A 21,953-nucleotide genomic window follows, 5' to 3' on the forward strand; every position below is an offset into this window, starting at 1 on the left:
TTGAGGAGAACAGATTTTGTCTCACACTGAGGTCTTTCATCCATTTTGAGTCTATTTTTGTGTATATATTATATATATATATAATATATACACAAATATATATATAAAATTTATATATATATATATATAAATTTTACACACATATACACATACACATATCCCAAACCTGTGTGCAGTAGATGATAAGAAGTACTCTAGATAAAAATAAAATAGGAAATGGGGATAAAAGTGGTGTGGAGGATGGAGTTAGGGAGGCCTGTCTTTACTCCCACTTCAGAAGGCTGGGTCAGTTGTTTCAGATCATTTGGAACTCCTGGGCTCCTTAACCATAGTCACACGGAGATAGGGGACATGCAAACAAAAGGGAGCCTTGCCTTACCATATTAATGCTTCACCCCTGTGGAAATACATGAATGTGGATCCTGTGCTGGTGGTGTTAGCCTCAGGTCTAGCTGGGAAAATTTTACTGTCCATAGTATTAAGGGACTGAAAGCCAATTCATATATGGCTAGACGTCTGGCTGCATATGAGTGTATGTATGTGAATCTTGGGAGATAAAATGTATCTTAGAGCTTATTACTGGAAATATTGACAAGAAACCTAGTTTCTACAATTTGGGGAAGAAAAAGAACTTTTTTATTATTTTGCATTATGCCCCCCTTTTATCCCTAACTCCTGTTCCCCCTAACAATTTAAAAATTTAAACAGTAGGTGGTCAAAATTTCTGTGCGCAGAGATCTTTCTTTTTCTCTAATACACACACACACACACACACACACACGAGTTTCAGATCAGATTTTCTATGTACGGTTTTAATTTATTAGAAGGGAAATTTCTCTCTTGTGGCTAAATCTTTGCACCCCAAATTTTTCTAAAGTCTGCTTTTATGACTAAACTATAAATCTTTAAAAATAGAGATTTACTGTGGAAATGCCGACTTCTTTGTATTATGTCAGGTCAAAACGTCTAGCTAATTGGTATGCATTTGTTCGTGCATATGTCATAAACCAGGATTATGTTTTAGCTCAGACCCTATATGTGACCACACGTGGGGCAGATAGGTGTGGTCCAGTTCAGATGTGTTAATGTTTTTCTTTTTTTATGGTAAATTGGGTAGTATGAGGCATTGGTTTGGAAAAGCATGTGGGTAAGGCAGGCCATTTAGGATTTATGGACCTTTACTTAGCCAGTTTGCCCTTATCTTTCCTCTACCATATCGACCTGTATCCACTAGGGGACATAAGAGCACCTACCAGAAGACAAAATGAAAGCTGGACTAGATTAAAATTTTAACACTGGACTAGAATGATAACAAAGACTCATTTTTTAGCTTTATAATTCATAAAGATGTTATGCATTATGTTTAAATGTTAATCATCATGGAAACTCTTTAAGGCAGGATCAGTATTTTATGTTAATAATGATGGAATGAGAACTAACACACAGCTAACTAGCAAGTTTGTGCCATCTAACTACATGCATTTGTCATTAAGTTCCAATGTGGTCTACTGGCTGTGCTGACAATGATTCCGAATTTGCAAACTACTTTGTACAAAAAAAGAATTCTCTTAGGTTAGGTTCTCACCTTAGAATTCTTAGGTTCAGGAGGTGAGAAATCTGGGGAGAACATCTACCATCAAATTCCAAGGAACAAAAATCAGGAGTGGTCTATATTGTGTATCCCTGCCACCTGCTCCAGGACTGTGACTCCTGAGACAGATCTGTAGTTAGGGGCATCACTGTTCCCAGCTTAATGATTCAAAAAATTAGGTTGGATTTTTATTTATTTACAGTTCTCTTTTCTTTTCTTTTCAGATATAATCCATATATAGAAAAGGGCAAAGTGATACAGTGCAATAAGTTTTGACATATGTGCACCCCACATATATCAAGATGTAGAACATTTCAGTCATCTTGGAAAATTTATTCCTGTCCCTTCCCACACACCCAGATGTTTTTGCCATACATTACTTTTGTCTGTTCTAGAATTTAACATAAGTGGAATCATAACAGTGTGTAGTCCGTTGCACCAGTTCTTCCAGTCGGTGTAACATGTGTGAGATTCAACCATGTTTTCGCCTGTATTGGTAGTTTGTCTGTTTTGTTGCAGAATAGTATTCCATAATGTGAACTTACAACATTTTTAATACATTCTCTTATTAGTGGACACCTGAGCTCTTCCTAGTTTTTTTGGGTTTTGTTTTGTTTTGTGTACTGTTAATGAATAAAACTGCCATGAACATCTTGTACAAGGTTTGGAGAACATACTTAAAATTTTCCCTTAGGTAAACACTTAACAGTTGAATTGCTCCAAGTATTTTGAAGCTCTGTAATTAGGTAATAAGCATTTTGTGTTGAAGTCTTTCTTGTATAATATTAATATAACCATTTTAATCTTTGTAGTCCTAATTTTTAAATTTTTTTTCCTATCCTTTTACTTCCAGCCTTTTTGATTCTTTATATTTACTATGTGTCTCTTGTGGACAACATAAATTATATATTGATTGACAATCTTTGCCTTTTAATAGGAGCATTTACTTCATTAACATTTAGTGTACTCATATGGTTGAATTAAAGTTTATAATTTTGCTATTTGCATTTTATATGTCTCCTCTGTGTTTTAGCCTCTCTTCTTCCTTTTCTGCCTCATTTTAAAAGAAAATCAAATAATTTTTAGTTTTCTATTTTAATTCTTTTACGGACTTTTCACCTGTACTTCTTGGGTTTTTTTGTTTTGTGGTTTTTTTGTTTCTCTTTTGTTTTCGTTTTTGTTTTTAGTGGTTACTCCAGTGATGATTATTTATATTCTTTTCAGAGCCTACTTAGAGTTAATATTATACTACCTCACCACCTTTCATTCTTTGTGTTATTGTTTTCATATGTAGACATCCCAAAGTATGCTATAATTTTTGCTTTAAATAGTCATATGTCTTTTATGTTAAATTAGAACATACTCAATTATATACTTATATTTACCATCTAGTATCAATTTTCCTTAGCCTAAAAAATTCCCTTTAACATCTTTTTGTAATGCTGCTCTGCTGGCAGTGAGTTCTCATTTACCTCAAAATGCCTTTGTCTTTCCTTCTTCTTTGGAAGATACAGAATTTCGTGTTTTTAATTTTGAGTTTTGTTTCTTAAGATTTATTTATTTATTTATTAGAGAGAGAGTGAGAGAGAGAGAGAGCCAGCACGAGCCAGGGCAGGGGCGAGGGGAGCAGAGGGAGAAGGAGATGGACAACCAGACTCCCTGGTTAGCATGGAGCCCAATGTGGCACTGGAGCCCAGGACCCTGAGATCATGCACTGAGCCACCCAGGCACCCCAGAGTTTTGTTTTTTAATGCAGTACCTTAAAGATGTCATTTCTTTGTCTCTTGACCTCCATTGTTTCTGATAAAAAGTTAGCCATTTCTCCTATTGTTGTTCCTCCCTATGCTCCCTATCTCTCTTACTGCTTTTACAATTTTCTCTTTATCTTTGCTTTCCAGAAGTTTGACTATGATATCCAAAGATGTGGTTTTCTTCATATTTATCCTTCTTGAGATTCTTCACTGAGCTTCTTGGATCTATACATTAGTTTTATAAAATATTTGGGGAATTTCGATCATGACTTTTTCAAATATTTACATAACCTATTCTCTCTTCTTCTCCAATTACACATATTGAGATGTTTTGATATTTTCACATAGGTCATGAAGGCTTTGCTTCCCCTTGCTCCTGTTTTATCTCTGTTGTTCAGATAGGATGATTTCTGTTGATCTCTCTTCATGTTCACTGACCCTTTTTTTCTGCTCATCTCCAGTCTGCTGTTAAACCTGTTGAGTAAATTTTTCATTTCAGATACTATGTTCTCAGGTCTGAAATTTCCATTTGGTTATTTATTATGGTTTCCATTTATCTTCTGCTGTTTCCAATCTTTTCATTTATGACCATCTTTCCTTTACATCTTGGGGCTGTATGAAAGTTCTTGTCTGCTTTTTCAACATCTGGGTTTATCCTAGGTTGGTTTCTATTTATTGATGATTTTCTACCCCCATTCTGTTATGGGACATATTTGCCTGCTTTTTTGTATGCCTAGTTATTTTTTAATGTATAATGGACATTGTGATGTTGTTGATTACAAATTTTGTTGTGTTCTTTTAGTGTTGAATTTTATTCTGGCAATCAGTTAATTTTCTGTAGATCAGTTTGAATTTTGTAAGGAGTGGTTGTTTTGGGGGGGGTTGTAATAAACTTTAAACTTTTTAAAAACTTTATTTCTGTTTTCTGAAATGTTTCCATTCTTCTATCAGTTCTGTCTTTCATGGGTCATCTAACACACACTCCCCTAGATGTCTCTTAAACTGTCACATGTCAAAGAAGAGTAGATGCAAGATAGGGAAATCAACTTGCATTATTTGAAGTTGGCTAGACTTTCCCTGTAAAGCTTTTTTGTGTCTTTAATTCTAACTGCATTTTGTATTTTCACAGTAGTAAACGACAGGAAGAGCCATGAGTGAATGATAATTTCTAAAGAAAATATTCAAGACTATTTCATGAAGAAACTACTTGGGAATAAATTTGAAATTTAATATGGAATAAGCAATGTGCAGTTTCATTGCTGTAGAAGCTATAGTCCACAGGCAAGGTTTCATCTGGAAGGACTTTTTAAAAATAGTTGTGAGATAATTTTAGTGCTTTGGGACAAAAAAAAAGAAAGGAGAGCAGTTTGAATCAGCAATTCTTCAGAAGTTTGTGGTAGAGTAATAATAAAAATGTGGATTCTGACCTCAAAAAAGCTGACTAGCATGAATGAGTGCTTATATTCCTTTTTTAAAAATCTCATAAATTTTAGGTAAAAATGTAATGGTCCAAACAATATTTCTTTGAATTTGAAACAGACTGTTTATATAATTCAGATAACTTGTCCAAAAATTCAGAGTTAGATAACTTTTTTAAAAATGGAGCAATTCATTTTTCTGGTATCAAGTCCTTGACAATTAGCACAGTCAGTCCTGGGGTCCTCTTGCCTCCTCTTCTCACAACTGCCAGGAGGGTGGTGCATGCCATCTCAGCTTTCAGCAGATGTAAACTGGGCTTCTTAAAGACATGAACTTCATATGCTTTTTCCCATTCTCTCAACACCCAACACAACTAGCACAGTGCCTGGCTGGTATGTGATAGTTGCTTAGAAAATGTTTTCGGAGTGACAAAATCAGTGTCTCTACTTGAATGCCAAAAACATTAGAATGGGGACAACATGGAAATTTGTTCATTATTTCCTCCCCTAAAGGTAGGGGAGGAAATTTGTACTTTTAGAAAATGAGTTTAACTCTTTAGTACTTTCCTAAGCAAAAAGTTGGGGAAGAATGTAGGCAAAATTCAGAATTATAGATCACAGCAGTTCTTGCAGAAATTTTCTTTACAGGGATGTCTGAGTGGCTCAGTCAGTTAAGTGTCTGCCTTTGGCTCAGGTCATGATCTCCACGTCCAGAGATCAAGCCCAATGTTGGGCTCCCTGCTCACTGGGGAGTCTGCTTCTCCCTCTCCCTCTGCCTGCTGCTCTACCTGCTTATGCTCTCTCCCTCTCTCTCTCTCTCTCTCAACTAAATAAATAAATTCTTTAAAAAAATTTTTTTTTTTACATAAATCTGCCTGCTAGAAGAATTAAAAAATATTTGAACTCCATAGGTTATCTGGGACCTTTTATCTTGCAGGGCATTTTGGTAAAATAGCTCTCCTAGCTTATACATTTTAATGACCTCATAATAATAGTTCACATGGTGACTGTTTCGTATTTATTTGTATCAGTCCCCTCGGTATATTTTTAGATTGCACATGTACACACATACACACACACACACACATCATACCTTTGCACATATCTTTCCATTCCCTTAGAATAAATTTTTATATGTGAAGATGTGACATTGTATTATATATACATCTTGTACAGTTATTGTAAGGATTAAATTAGATAATATGAAAAGCCTTATAACAATGCCTGACAGTAAAATCTCAAGGGTTTTTGGTAGTAAGGTTATTGTTGGTTGTTTTTATTGTCTCGCTCTTCCCACTAGACCTTGAGTCACTTGATAAAATAACAACTGCAGTTAGAAAAAATATCAGCGGTCCCAACTCAGGTGGCTTGAACAATAAGCAAATGTATTATTCTTTATTGAACAGTAAGGACATTTCATGACAGGGAGGTCAGAGGAGGGGTGAGTTCAGAACTGGCTAATACAAAATCACAAGAGTATCATGAAGAAATAAATTGTGGTCGTGTGTGCCACCTGCCATCTTTGGTGAGTCAACTTTGTCCTCAGGCCTGGCCCAGTCACTGATACAGTGCTTACCCTGGCTCCAGTAGTCATATTTGAATGAAAAGAAGAAAAGATCCAGCTCTTCACAAGGGTCTATATTTAGGTTACTCTTTTAACCACTCGGTAAGGAAGGCTTTTTTCTAAAGTCCCTAGCAGATTTACCCTTGTATTTCATTTGCCATCATTGAATTCATGGAATGGGACCACCATGATTGGCTTAGACCGTTATTCTTCATACCTTTTGATCGTGATACACAGTAGAAAATACATTTTATACTGACTAAGACACCCATCACCCATATATTTGTGTATTTGTGTATGTCTTTCATAATTAAACATAATTCAAAATAAAGACTTCTCAAAATAATACCCATATACATGACAAAGTTAAATACTATTTTATTTATAATTAAATGTGTTCTTAACCCTCAAATACAAAAAAATTAGATTTAATTAGATTTAAAAAATTAGATTTAACCTGTATAGGTACAGGTTACATGAATTTGTTCCAGTCTAGACTACATGAAGACTATGAGCTTTTATGATACACTGTTGAGCCTATTCTTTTAAATTTTGATTGAGTCAAAATTGAAAATACTTTTTCACATTAGTAGGTCACTGTGAGTGGTAAAATAATTTTAGTAACAACTCATACAGACAATACTCTTGAGTGAATTTTATATTCAAGGAGATAGGATATACAGTGCCAGCATACCAGGGCTTGGGATCATTAAGAAAAATATTGGAAGCTTCCCAGCACAGAATGTAGAAAGATAAGACAACTTAATGCAGTGTGTGATCTTGGGTTGAATCTTGGATGGGGAGGAAAAAATGCTGTACAGTAGTATTGGGACAACTGGTAAAATTTGAGTACGGGCTATATATTACATAATACTACATCGATGATAACTTTTCCGCATTAATTTTTATTACTCTACAGTGGTATGGAAGACAATGTCTTTGTTATTTGGAAACATACACTGAAGTATTTATTTGAAAGAAAGCTAAGAAAATTCCCTGCAAACTTTTTTTTGAATTTGAGATTACTTCAAAATTTTAAGTTTAAAAATGCCAAAAGAAAGTGTTTTTCACCTGGAAAAAAAAAATGTACGTGGTTCTTGAGTGCACTTATACTGAATGTATCACATGTATATCATGGTTATCATGGTGTTTAATTCTTCTAATATGGTGTAGGATTTTTGTTTGCTAGTATTTTTTTGAGGATATTTGTACCTATCTTCACAAGGAATATTTATTTGTCTATAGTTTTCTTTCCTGATGTTGTCTTTGTTTGGCTTTGACCTCAGGGTAATGTTGGCCTCAATAAATGAGTTAGGAAGGGTCACCTTCTCTTCTATTTTCTGGAAGAATTTGAGAAGGATTGGTGTTAGTTCTTTTTAAATGTTTGGTAGAATTCATCAAGCTATCTGGTCCTAGACTCTTTGTTGGGAGATTTTTGGTTACTGTTGAATCTCTTGTTAGAAGTCTGTTCAGATTTTCTCTCTTCTTGATCCCATTTTTGGCAGTTACTCTGTTTCTAGGAATTTGTCCATTTTTTATTCCTTTGCAGTTTGTATTGAACAAGAATGCATTTTTACATTGTATAAATACATATGATTCAGTTTTATTGAAGTTGTATTTGAACTATACAAAATAAATGTCCTAAAACTGCCTTCTCTCGCTTTGAATATCTGACCTAAAATACAGTTATCATGCTGACATGTTGAGCATTCTAGTTGCTTCACATCCTTACCAATACTTGGTATTTTCTGTCTTTTGCATTTTAGCCATTTTGGTAGGGATGCTTCAAATGTTTTTGTTTGGTTTTTAATTTTGTAGGTTTTATACTGCCTTCTACAAGAACATTACTATCAACAGTACATCTGGGGTTGAACATTTTTACTGTTTTTTATATTTGTAAATCATTTTTAAATTAAGTTTATTTTAAAGTCTTACAGTTATTTTTTTCTATTTAAAATGTGCCTTAAGTCAAACTGAATAGAGTTAGCACTTTCTCTCCTTTTTGTCACTGTTAACACTTCCAAATCTGGTAAGGAGCTTGCTTCATTATTCTTTTTCTTCAAAGTCTACAATGATTTTTTTTTTAAGTTTTATTTATTTATTAGAGAGACAGCAGGATGGGAGGGACAGAGGGAGAGGGAGAAAGAGACTATAAAGCAGACTCTTCCCTGAGTGCAGAGCCCGATACGAGGTTTGATCTCTTGATCTTGAGATTATGACCTGACTCAAAATCAAGAGTCAGACACTCAACCAAGTGAGCCACTCGGGTGCCCTGAAGTTTATAATGATTCTTAAGGTCAACTTATGCTAATGTTATAATCAATAACATCCTTTCTGAAAAAGACACAAAGTTTGTAACTAAAGTTGGTTGTAAGAATGAGAGCTTTGCCATTGATGATAAACTTCTCGTACTTTTTTTGATACTTTGCTTCATAAATCTGTAAAGTTACTCTTTAACCTCTCCATCAGTCAGTGACCATCATTTATCAGAAGATCCAATGAGATTTCCATGAACAAAACACATGTTCCTGGCCAATTTGTGTATTCCTCTCACATGATATTCTCAGTTGGCTGTGTTATTTATTGCACTGTTGATTCCACGTTGAGAATATGTGCAACATACTTGATGTGGTCTGTTTTTTTTTGTGACTTTTTTATGCTGGTGGCAAGCCACCATATTAACTTTATGACCCTCTAATTGGTCAGAACTCTCAGTTTGACAACCACTGATTTTACTGTTAACTATTATCTGCTAGAGTGGGGCCAGCCTCCTCAAATCCTGTGGCCTTCCAGAGGTGGGGTAGATGCATGAAACACAGTCAGGTTTCTGTTGGAAGGTGGAAAAGAGGGATGGAGGCTAGAGGTAGGACAGGCAATCAAGACTGTCCAGCTACAGGGACTGCTTACTACTTACTTAGCTGTCCCAAGCATCTGGTGTGATTTGACATTTGTGGAGTTGTTTGTCTTTATTCTAATGGCTCCCAACTATTACTTTTAGTTTTTCCTATTTGTTCATAGTTCTGTCTCTTTCCTCAGGTATTTTTCTTGTTTTTCTCATTGTGCTTGCTACTACGTTGTCCACCATCTCCTTTTTAAAAGCACCCTTTTCATTTTGCTGCTTCTCATCTGCTTACACCAAAAAAAGACTATCCAGCTTCTTAAATGTTGTGGCTGGAAAGAAATCAGGCTCTCGGAGCATCTGGATGACACAGGTGGTTGAGTACCAACTTTTGGTTTCAGCCCAAGTCTCATCTCAGGGTTGTGAAATCAGACCCCATGTCAGGCTCCATGCTCAGTGCGGTCTGCTTGGGTTTCTGTCTACCACCACCCCACCGACCCTGCCAATAATAAAATCTTTTTAAGAGAAAGTAATCATTGGGGCGCCTGGGTGACTCAGTGGGTTAAAGCCTCTGCCTTCAGCTTGGGTCATGATCCCAGGGTCCTGGGATCGAGCCCTGCATCGGGCTCTCTGCTCAGCAGGGAGCCTGCTTCCTCCTCTCTATGCCTGTCTCTCTGCCTACTTGTGATCTCTGTCAAATAAATAAATAAAAATCGTTAAAAAAACAAAAGAGAAAGTAATCAGATTCTCAGCAAGGTCTTAGGTTTTTCTTTATGATCCTTTTCATGATTATGTTTGCTTTTTAGGATTTTTTAAATTATGTCTTTGGTTTTTACCTGTGGCCTAGATAACCAACCAGGTTATCTCTGAAATATAAAAATACTTCTGAACCCTTTAGTCTTTCGGAACAAAACTTCTACTCTTATTAAAAGAAAATAACAAGAGGGTGGTTGGGTTATGGACATTGGAGAGGGTATGTGATATGGTGAGGGCTATGAAGTGTGTAAGCCTAACAATTCACAGACCTGTACCCCTGGGGCAAATAATTCATTATATGTTAATAAAAATAATTAATTTTTTAAAAGATAATAACATAATCACAACACCTAGGGACCCTATTTTCTTTATGGCCTTCCTGGGAGTTTAAGGTTATCAAACTTAACCTTGTTTTCTTGAGACAAATGGAGAAGGATGCTGACCCACGGTTTCACATCTGGGTCACAACAACTAGATAGTTGTAGTTTCACAACAACTAGAGAACCTTTAATTTTAGAATTATGAATAACACCGAGTATATTATGAGGTACTTCTCAGTTAGCCAATAAATATTTACTTTCAAATACTGTATTTTATAAATTCTAAGATGCACATTTTCTTACATTTTTAACATCTCTGAAATCAGGATACTTCTTAACAATTAATGGTATCTTAGAGTTGCTGTTGGCCCTATGGCAAATCATGGTGTAGTTTCTGTGTGGACTTGATTGTTAATCTTGGAGTCACAACTGAACTGCAAACCCTTCACTGTTTTAGTCAACAGACTGTTGAACAATAAAACATTTAAGGACCTTTAAAGAGAGAATAGTTTTGTTGTTGTCCAAAATCTCTTCTGTTCATACTTTCTGTTAAGATTAAGATAGAACCACTATCAAAGTTTACAGAATGAGCATCGGAAGCTTTTTTTTTTTTTTAAGATTTTATTTATTTATTTGACAGAGAGATCACAAGTAGGCAGAGAGGCAGGCAGAGAGAGAGGAGGAAGCAGGCTCCCTGCGGAGCAGAGAGCCCGATGTGGGGCTCGATCCCAGGACCCTGGGATCATGACCTGAGCCAAAGGCAGAGGCTTTAACCCACTGAGCCACCCAGGTGCCCCGAGCATCGGAAGCTTTAAAGAAAATCTCAGAGACTATAGAATATTACTCTTTCAGGAAGTGCTACGTTGCCTAGGACCTTAAGAGCATTAAGGACAATACTGAATGGAAAAACTTGGACATTGAAGACTCTGAGTAAAAAAAGTAGACCAGAAGAGTGAATGCTGAATTTGAAGAAGTTTTAGGAATACCTTAACCAGTTTAGATTGTTTATATTTTCCTTTTTATCTCTGCATGATAGATTATTTAAGAACTTTCTAAGTAAGTCTAAAAGAATTCTTTCAATATTTAAAAAATTAAAATTTCAAGTAATAAAGTATTGTGTCATGATTTAATAGGCAGTGGTACATAAAACAGTGCATCTTGTAAGTAATATTATCTTTAATGTGATGAGACATGAGACTTTGGTTTACTGTCAGACTTATTGTATAGTGGTGCATTGCTTCCTACTATAATTTACTCTATCTCCTCTTAAGAAGAACTAAGGGATAATATACACATGTAAGTGAAGATAACGCTGCCAGGCACTGTGTGAACCGTGGAGACCAGTATGTCTCAAAGTGTGCTCCTGGAACCAGCAGCGCCTGAGAGGTTATTAGAATACAAATTCTCAGCCTTTCCCATACTCCGCCGCCCACGCCCACACACACTGGACCTACTGAGTCTGGAATTCTGGATATGGGGCCTGCCAGCCTGTGTTTTAAACCCTACAGGTGATTTTGAGGGCAAACTAAGGTTTGAGAATCACTGCTCTGGTAGAGTTCTAGGAAAGTAAAAATTACTGGTGCTGTTGTATTGAAGTTAGGTGTGTGAGTGATTTAGATAGTAAGAAAACAGATTGCCTAAGTTCAGCTCAAGTACATACTAACTATACGTTTAAGAAAAAATGAAAAAATTTACCATGCTGTGTCTCAGCCAGGTACCAGTAATACAGGTATGTAATGAAATAGTCCAAAAACTGCATGTCCTTCACTCTGGGTTGACATTTGCTCTTTGTCTTTTTAGCACGATGTATCTCAGACTTTACTCAAGGCAACACTGGACAGTGTTGTAGAAGAATGTGTCAGCTTTGTGGGAGTGGATATTAACATCTGTTCAGAAGTTTTATTAAGGTGAGACAAGAGCTCTGTGGCTGAAGATGACAGAACCTTAAGTTTAACTGACTGTTCAGTTCAAATTTAGCTAAAATAAGAAGACACGTGTGTAAAGTTGTCAAGTACAGAAAATCTTCGAGTTCATACTTTGCTTGAGCTAATCAGTTTGAGGGGAAGACATCATTTAAGAAAAGAATTATAACAATTCACATTATCATTTTTAATACTACAAATCTAAAGTGAAGAACATATGGTAACCATTGAGTGCATTAGTGTTGCTAATAGAATTTAAATAAGGTTAACATGGAAAAGAGCTGTTTCCTACCACATGAGAGTAGGTTTTTTTCACTAGTTCAGTCTCGTGCACACTTCTGTCAAAGCTGGCAGTAACCAAAAGATAAATTCTGAGGGTTCAAAGTATAGTTACCATATTTTTACCTTGATTCTGCAAGTCATATATCATAATCCTTATCGTACTATCATCACGTCTTATATACTCTGTCCTGTTTTACTGTGGTTATAGAAGAGCTGCTGTCTTCATTTATAAGGTTTGCACTTATTACACAAGTCTGCTGAGGCAGCATGAAATTCTGGAACTATGTAAAAGATCTGGACTCTCAGCTTTGAGACTAGTATAGCAGAAAATACCCCTTACATTTTTTTTTAAGATTTTATTTATTTATTTGACAGACAGAGATCACAAGTAGGCAGAGAGGCAGGCAGAGAGAGAGGAGGAAGCAGGCTCCCTGCTGAGCAGAGAGCCCGATGCGGGGCTCCATCCCAGGACCCTGAGATCATGATCTGAGCCGAAAGCAGAGGCTTTAACCCACCGAGCCACCCAGGCGCCCCTACCCCTTACATTTTAAGGTGTTGCTTTTCTACCACAGCTACAAACATTCCATAATTTCATGTATGAAATTCAATAATAGAATTAAAAATCTCCTAAATTGTAGTTTTTTAATTGACACCAAGCAAACTTCCTAATAATACAGTTTTTATATTTTTGTTCTAACCATGACATTCACGGAGAAGTACTTTTCTGTAGTTCATGTCTTTACGTTAATGAGAACAGGCTGATTTAAAAAAAAAAAAAGGGTAGTAAAATGCAACTGTAGCAATTGTAACTTTTGCTGCTAACTCACTTTGTAAATGAAAGAATAGGCATAATTATTACTTGATTCAGAAGTAGAAGGAATGTGAATAGTATAGAACTGTCAGGAGCAGTTCTTTTTCTTATACCAGTGTTAACTAGTTTACAAGCATCTTTATGACAGCTACTGTTTTATCATTATTCTGAACTCTCTTGTCCTTGTCTCCCTTGGACAACTCTGTCCCCCTTTGTCTCTTTTATTTAACTCCCTTTTGGTTAACAACTTAGAGCCACATGACAGTATGTAATTGTAATTGTTTTTGTAATGCAGATGTTTTATATCATTGGCTTTTCAGGTGAGGTCTTTTCTTTGAATACTATTGGAACTGTTGTGTCTGCCACATTACTCGTTTTGTTTATTTTTTCTAGGCACATTGCAGGACTCAATGCCAACCGAGCCAAAAATATTATTGAATGGCGAGAGAAAAATGGGCCCTTCGTCAATCGAGAACAGCTGAAGAAAGTGAAAGGTCTGGGTCCAAAATCTTTCCAACAGTGTGCTGGCTTCATCAGAATCAACCAGGATTATATTCGAACATTTTGCAGGTGATTAGTAAACTGTCCGCTCTGGGTTCTGTTATCAACCTCCTCTCTTACTGTTGCCCCTCCCGCTCACTGGCCTCAATCCTAGGTGTCCGCCTGTTCATTCCTTCCTTCAACATGTGTTGACTCTCTGATCTTTGTTAGGCACTGGGAATCCAGCAGTGAACAAATCAACAAATTCCCTGCTCTCATGAAGTTAAATTTTAGTATGTGGGACCAACAATAAATAAACTAATAAAATAAATAGTTTCAGATGTAGTAAATTATACAAATTAAAACAGAGAGATGTGACACTGTCTTGGGGAACAGTATGAGTTTATTACGCTTTACATGAGTTATTCACTGAAAAGTTATTTGAGCCAAATTTTGAATGACATGAAGGAGGTAGGCACAGAGGGGCTGGAAGGAAAGCATCATAGGCAGAGTGTACAGTATAAGTGCAGGGTCCCAAGCATGACCAAATGTGGTGTATTCAGGAAATGAAACTGTGTGACTGGAGCATCCCAAGTGGGAAGGATTTGTGCAAGATGAGAGGACTTCGCAGTGGTTGCTTTGTATTGACAGCTCTTTCCCTAAGTGTAGTTGGGCCTCCTCAGTCCCTCCTCCCTGAAAACTGACCAAAGGATAATTATCACTTGTGTAGTTTAAGAACTGAATTCTTGCTCTTATTTCTAATCCTGGTAGCACAAAACCAAAGAACTTGAGTAAACTTCTTAGCATTTAACATCATGAAAAAGTAGTGTTGGTTTTGTTTTGTTTTGTTACGATTTATTTGCTTATGTGAGAGAGAGAGAGAGAGAAGAAGGAAGGGCAGAGGGGGAGAGAGAGAATGGGAGAGAGAGAGAGAATCTCAAGCAGACTCCCCTCTGAGTGCAGAGCCTGATGCAGAGCTCAGTCCCAGGACCCCAAGATCATGATCTAAGCCAAAATCAGCAGTTGGCTGCTTAACCAACTGAGCCACTCAAGCATCCAGAAAGAATAGTTTTTTTGTATTTGCTTTGGGACTGTTTCATTCATATTACTTTTTTCTTTTGACAAAATTATAATAAAGGTAATAAGAAAAAATAATCTTTATTCTGCAAAAGACTAATAAGGGAAAACCAGCCCTGCTGGATGATAATAATAATATAAAATTACCATTTAGTTTTGATGTAGAAATGGAAGAGAATAGAGTCTGAAATTCACCAAAACATAGGCAGAATTTAGTTTATGATAATGGAAAAGTTTCAAACAGTGAGGAAAATTAACTATCCAACAGGTAACATTATGACACCTGGCAGGAATTTGATATGCATAGGGGAAGCTCTACTTCCACTTCATATCTTATACCTAAATAAAACCCAGATGAATTATAGACTTAAATAGAAGAAGTGAAACTATAAAAGTACCAGAAGAAAATATGGATAAATTTTGCAGAACATTGGAGCGGAGAAGGCCTTTACTAAGTAGACAACAAAACCCAGATGCCAGAAATGAAAAACAATTGAGGATAAAATAGTTCCATGTTTCTTAGTTTATGTTTTTTGAATACTTGATTAGAAAATTCACATGGTATGAAAAAGAATAAAATAAAAAGTAAAGGGCACCTCAACCTCTCACTCCAAAATAGTTTCTTATATATTGCTTTCTGAAAGTAAATTTATACTTAGATCAACTTGGATGTTTATTATTTAAAAATGCATACAGAAGGGATTGTGCTGTCTAACTATTGGGAACTTACTTTATTTGTTTCAGTAATATATCTCGGACTTCTTTCCACATATTACATATAGATATATGTCATTATGTATAATGTTTGCATAATAATTATTTTATGGGTGGACCTTAACCTAGTGTAATCAGTGCCCTGTTGATGAACATTTGGGTTCTTTTAAAGCCTTATGTTTGGGACACCTGGGTGGCTCAGTTGGTTAAGCAGCTGCCTTCGGCTCAGGTCATGATCCCAGCATCCTGGGATCGAGTCCCACATCGGGCTCCTTGCTTGGCGGGGAGCCTGCTTCTCCCTCCGTCTCTGCCTGTGCTCGCTCGCTCTCTCTCCCTCTCTTTCTCTGACAAATAAATAAATAAAATCTTTAAAAAAAAAAAAAAAGCCTTATGTTTTTTTAACTGATAACGAAGTACTTAAAAATTCATGACTGTTACATCTTCTTGATAGATCATATCTTTATTCAGAATGGACTACTGGTATCTCATTGAGTGTTTTTTGCTTTGAAATCTATTTTGTTTTTTAGCAGTGTTGCTACATTTGCCTTTTCAGTATGTTTGGTATTTTTTTAATTTTCAAACTTTCTATGACATTTAATTTTTTATACGACTCTTATAGACAAGTAGATTTCATGGTTTTGTTCAATTTTTTATTTGTGCCTTCACATTTATTACATTTATTGATAGGTTTTAGACTTAATCTTTTATCTATTATGTATTTTATCATCATCATGCTTTCTGATTTCCTTTTATGCTGTTTGTTACATTTCTCAGCTAACAAGTTTTCCCACCTCATTTTTATCTCCCCTTAGTGATTTCAAGTTGTATGTCTTTTTCTGATGATTATCCTTAAGTGTCATTTAGAGTGGCCTCTGTAGTTAATAGGTGTCTCTGTCCTCCTGGAGAAGATTAGCACTGTAGGCCTTGTCCCAGCCTTCTGCCCTTCAACTCTATCCATGAGGAGATGACCTGGGATTTTAATTTTAGTTTCAGACTGACCTTTATATATATTTCCATAATTCATGAGCAGTTAATAAGTTTTTATCATTTCCAGGCTCATCACTGTTTCTTTTAGCCCACATTATCACTTTTCTTGAACTTGTTGTTTTTGCTGGAGTATATCCTTAAGAAATTCTTTTCAGCGAGGGTATATTATATGGGTTATACTTTAGTCCTACATGTCTGAAAATGATTTTAATTTGCCCCTCCTATTTGAATGCTAGTTTGGTGAGGTATATGATTCTAGATTCAAAATCATTTTCTCTCAGAATGTTTAAGATACTTGTTCACTGTGTTCTGGCATCTATGTTTAACAATGAGAAATCTTGTGCCAGTCTGATTCTAGTTCTTTTTGAGGTAATCTGTTTTATGTTTTTCTCTTAATTCTTAAATCATATTCTAATGTTGTCCCGCAGTGTGTCTAACCTTAGTCTTTTTCCATTCATCCTATTTTGTACTCAGTAGGTTCTTTTAATTTAAGAACTTGTAATTCTCTTCAGTTCTGGGAAATCGTCTTCTCTTCTTCTCCTTTTTCTTTTTATTTAATTTACTTCCCCTCATTTTTCTCTCTTCTCTCCTAGAATGCCAGTTATACCAGGTGAATCATTTAGGAATGTTTTTGGCTTTAAGTAGCAAGAAACTCTATTGACAGTGTTTAAATAAATACATGATAATTTCTATGGGGCGAATGGTCAGAATGTAGGTGCTGTTTGTGTATATTTGTACAGCAGAGAAATAAGCACATTTTAAAGACTTCTTTTCTTCCCAACCTTCCCTCCCTTCCCACTCCTTGCCTCTTTACATGGTTACAGTAGTCAGCAAGCTGAATCTGCTGGTCAAGTTCAGGGAGTTGCTGTGACATCTTCAGCAGGTGTTGAGGTCACAAATGAGAAACAGGGCAAGAAGAAGTGCAAAACTGCAGTAAATGTTGTGCTGAAGCCAAATCCTTTGGACCAAACTTGTATTCACCCGGAATCGTATGACATAGCGATGAGGTAAGTCTGAGGCCACGTGAGAATTCTCCATGCCCAGAGTGAGTTCCCTACAGCAAATGGCCTTTGTTTTGGCACAATGGAGACTTAAAAAATATGACCATGTTTAACATGACAACATTTTTCAGAAGTTCCGCATTGCTGAGTTATGTGGCACATTATTTTATTTCAGTGAGGAATGAAACCATTATTCCTGGAGCAGTGTCAAGCTAATAAACCCTGGTATTAATGGTGAAGTGTGTGTAATGGAAATTGCATGGCACTCTCCTCTGTTTGTTTTGGAAATTAACGAGACACAAATGACTAGCACCTGGCTTAAAGCTTGTGCTTATCTAAAGATAAAGCCCTTTTGAAAGTAAACAGCCAACTCTCAGATTTCTTAAGAAATATTGCTCTGCACAGTTACTAGAGTCTAAGAAATAATGTACTTTTAATGAGCATACATTACACAGAATGACATGGGGGAGGTTTTTTGAGTACAAGGAAACATTTAATATAAGGCATTAAAAGAAAAAATTTTAATACCACATTTAATTAAAAATTTTTTGATTAGTTCAAAAACAGTGTCTTGCTACGTCACTAAATATTTTAAGACTTTTAGTGAATTAAATGACAGTGGGTTTAAAAATAGTGAATATTTTAACTTCCCCTGTACCCTATCCTAGACGATTCCTGCCCCAGCCTCCTACAGCTAACTGTGTGTTCTAATTTTTTCTGCCACAGAGTAGTTTGCCTCTTGTAGGACTTCACATGAATGATACCATACAGTTGTACTCTTGTGTAAGACTTCTTTCAGCATAAAGTGTAGAGATTTTTATCCATATTGTAGTAAGTATAAGTAGCTTGTTTCTTTTTATTGGCTAATATTTCATTGCATGAATATACAACAATTTATTCTCCTTATTGAACTACCGTTATACTCTTTCCAATTTTTGCCTTTTATGAGTAAAGCTGCCATGAACATTGTTATACAGTTTTTGTTGTTGTTGACATTTGCTTTTATTTTTCTTGGAAAAATACTTGTGAGAGGATTTGCTGGGTCATAAGGTAGGTGAATGTTTTAGTTTTCTTAAAAACTTCTAGACTTCACTCCAATACATATATTCACTCCAATATATTGTTGGTGAACAATATGTTCACCAACAATATAAGAGTTCTAGTTACTTCACATCTTCACCATTATTTGATGTTAGTCTTTTTAACTTTAGCCATTCTTGTGTATATGTGGTAGTATCTCTTTGTGGCTTTAATTTGCATTTCTGTGGTGACACTGAGCACTTTCTCATGGGCTTATTGGCCATTGATATACCTTCTTTTATGAATTCTGTTCATATCATTTAGCCATTGAGTTGTTTACCTTTTTATTATTGGGTTGTGGGCATTTTTTTTTTTTGTATTCTGGATACTAGTTTTTTGTCAGTATATGTTTCACAAATATTTTGTCCCAAGTTGTTCTTTACTTCTTTATTTTCTCATTTGGTGTCTTTTCAAGAGCAGAAGTTTTGAATTTTGACAGTGTCTAATTTATCAATATTTTCCTTTTATAGTTATTATTTTCCCTGCCCTAAGAAACTTTTGCCTACCTCGAATCATGAATATATTTCTCAGTGTTTTTTTCCCAAAAGCTTGATGCTATCAGCTTTTACATTTAGGTCTGTGTTACATGTGAGGCTACATTTCATGTATGATTTGAAGTAGGGGTCAAAGTTCATTTTCTTTTTTCCATTTTGAACATTTACTTATTTTGGCACCATGTTAAAAAAACAACACAACTTTTTTTTTTTTTTTTCCATCCATTGCTCTGGAGATTGTTGAAAATCAAGGGACTATGTGTAGGTCCATCTCTGGCTCTGTTTCATCTGTTTATCAATTTCATACTGTCTTGATTACTGTAGCTTTACACTAAATTTTGAAACAGTGTAAGTCCTCCAACTCTGTTTTTTTTTAAAATATTGCTCTATTCTGGATGATTTGCATTTTCCTATGCGTCTTAGAATGAACTTACCAATTTTCATTAAAAAACAAAATCTGGTGGGGTTATGATTGGGATTTCATTGATTCTGTAAGTAATTGTAGAAGCAGCAGATGTCTTCGTAATATCTATTGAGTCTTTTGACCATGAACTAATATCTTTTCACTTATTTTGGTCCTTCATTTCTCTCAGAAGTATTTCAGAATTTCCACTGTACAGGCTTGTGTGTCTCTTATTAAATGTATTCTATATTTTTCAGCACTATTATAAATGGAATTTTTAAAAAATTGTTTCTAATATATAAAAGTACACTTGATTTTGCATAGTAACCTTGTATCTTGCAGCCTTGCTAAGTTCACTGACTAGTTCTAGTAAGTGTTTGTAGATTCTTTAAGTCTTCCTGTATAAACAAGTTATCAGCAAATAGATGAAAGCTTTACTTCTTTTTTTAATCTTAATGCTCTTTACTTCTTTTTCTCACTCATTGCAATGTCTAGTACTGTTTTGAAGAGTGGTGAAAGTGGCCATCCTTGTCCTGTTCTCAGTCTTGGCACATGGTTCTCATTTTTTTAATATAAAAAAATTATGGTCTCATGTTATAGTAATTATATTTTTAGTGTTTGTTACTCGAGAAGATGAATATGTGCTGCGCATGTAAGAGATTTTATACACTTCTTAAAAAAACTGACATCTCCTTGGGTACTAAATTAGCATTTTGTTACATGCAAATCAATGTCTTTTTTTTCAATGTCTTTTTTAGTGTACATTTTTGTTCGCTTTCATGATTTGATTCTAATATAGTTCATAAATTTTTCAACTTGCTCTCTAATGTAGGCACACATTTTTTATTTCTGCATATTTCTCTTTTTAAAAAGCTAAGTAATACTCCATCACATGATTGAACTGTAATTTGTTAAAAGCAGTACTAATAGTGGTTCCTTATGGTGGATCCTAGAAGTGGAGTTACTCTACCAAAGGGTTTGAGAGTTTTTGTGGCTCTTGATATACATTGTGAAGTAACATACTAATTTATAATTACCACCAGCTGTGTTGAAGCTTGAGTGATCTTTAATTTCTCCTGTTAAGCAGGACTTTTCTGCCCATTTTTACATAGGCCACTTTCTGCGTTTGGGACATAAAAGCCCTACCAATAACTTCACCCTTCTCTGTACTTTCCTTTTGGAGCAGCCTTGTCTCTTAGAAGGAGGGTGCTTATGGACGATTTCATGGGAAATTTTGTTCAACTCCCAACCTTTAATCTAGCAACAGAACTAGTAGTTTATCTAATTAAACTTACCATCCCCATTATCCACCTTGGAGCTGTGATAGTCATTTCTGGCTTTTAAGCATACTCAGTATGGACATCATCAACGTCCCTCAAGATAGGTAGTTCATACTTTCATATAGTGTTACACAAGTGTCTTCCTGGGGAAGTAAAGCTCATTAAGGTTATGATTAGGTCATCATTAGTCTGACCTCAGTTCTGTAAAAGGAAGTCCAATTACAGTTAAGTTCACTTTTAATTACATCAGAAAACCAGTAGGAAGGTAATGGTTTTCATGCTCCCCTACCATAATGTCACTCCCAGAAATACACCAAGATGTGAAGCCATTAAGTCTTTTTACTTTTGTATTTATGGTATTCTCCCTCACATACTATTTTAGAAAATTGAAGGCATATTTTTTAACCTGAGTTAGTTATTTAGTGTTCTTTAAAAAGTCTACCTTTTTAAACTATTTTTATTACTTTTTTGAAGTTTTATTTTACCAGTTTTATTTATATGTAGGGATTCTCTGTTAACTATTAAAGTGCTTTGTTGTGTGAGCTGGAATTTTTTCTCACTTGTTTACCTTTTTTATCTCCTTGTAATGCTATTTTGTTTTTGAAATATGAATGTTTAGTTTTTATGAAGTACACCTATTTTTGTTTTTATGCAAATTAGTCTTCTGTTATGATAACTAACCTCTGAGGTCAATTCAGTATTTCCCATACTTCTTTCATATTCTTTATGGTTTTGTTTTTTACTCTATGAATTTTATAGTTGATGGTTTTATTTATTACTTAGAATGTATAGAACACTGTGGTAGGGCCTAAAGAATATAAAAATGAATAGAGGCACTTCATGCTCTCAAGGAATCTACCAAAGTAGACTGAAACTATTACTTACAAAAAACTGTAATAGAAATCAGTAGTCGGTGCCCTTCATGAAACACAAATGACAGAGACATCATTTCCCAATGGGGTTGTCAAGAAAGGGCAAGAATGACTTAAGGCGTTTGGACTGAGAAACTGAGAGGATGAACTGCCATCATCTGAGATGAGGAAGGCTATCCTTGAAGCAACGTTTGGGGGAGAGACCTGGAATTGAGCTGAAGGCCTATCAGGTTTGAGCCATCAAGTAGGCAGTTGGATACGTGAGTCTGGAGTTTGGAAGAGTGACTGGGCTAAGGATATAAATTGGAAAG

General features: G+C 35.5%; 1 protein-coding gene across 1 annotated transcript in view; it reads left to right on the plus strand.

The window, feature by feature from the left end:
• The window catches only part of SRBD1 (S1 RNA binding domain 1), a 195,780-nt gene that overhangs the window by 155,714 nt on the left and 18,113 nt on the right, over window positions 1-21,953 (plus strand). The window contains exons 17-19 of the mRNA XM_080813290.1: window positions 12,040-12,146; window positions 13,648-13,824; window positions 17,337-17,519. Coding sequence (XP_080669416.1) covers window positions 12,040-12,146; window positions 13,648-13,824; window positions 17,337-17,519 — 467 coding nt within the window. The remainder of the gene's footprint in view (window positions 1-12,039; window positions 12,147-13,647; window positions 13,825-17,336; window positions 17,520-21,953) is intronic.

Source organism: Martes martes (assembly GCF_963455335.1).
Source record: "Martes martes genome assembly, chromosome: 9".
NCBI classification, from domain to species: Eukaryota; Metazoa; Chordata; class Mammalia; order Carnivora; family Mustelidae; genus Martes; species Martes martes.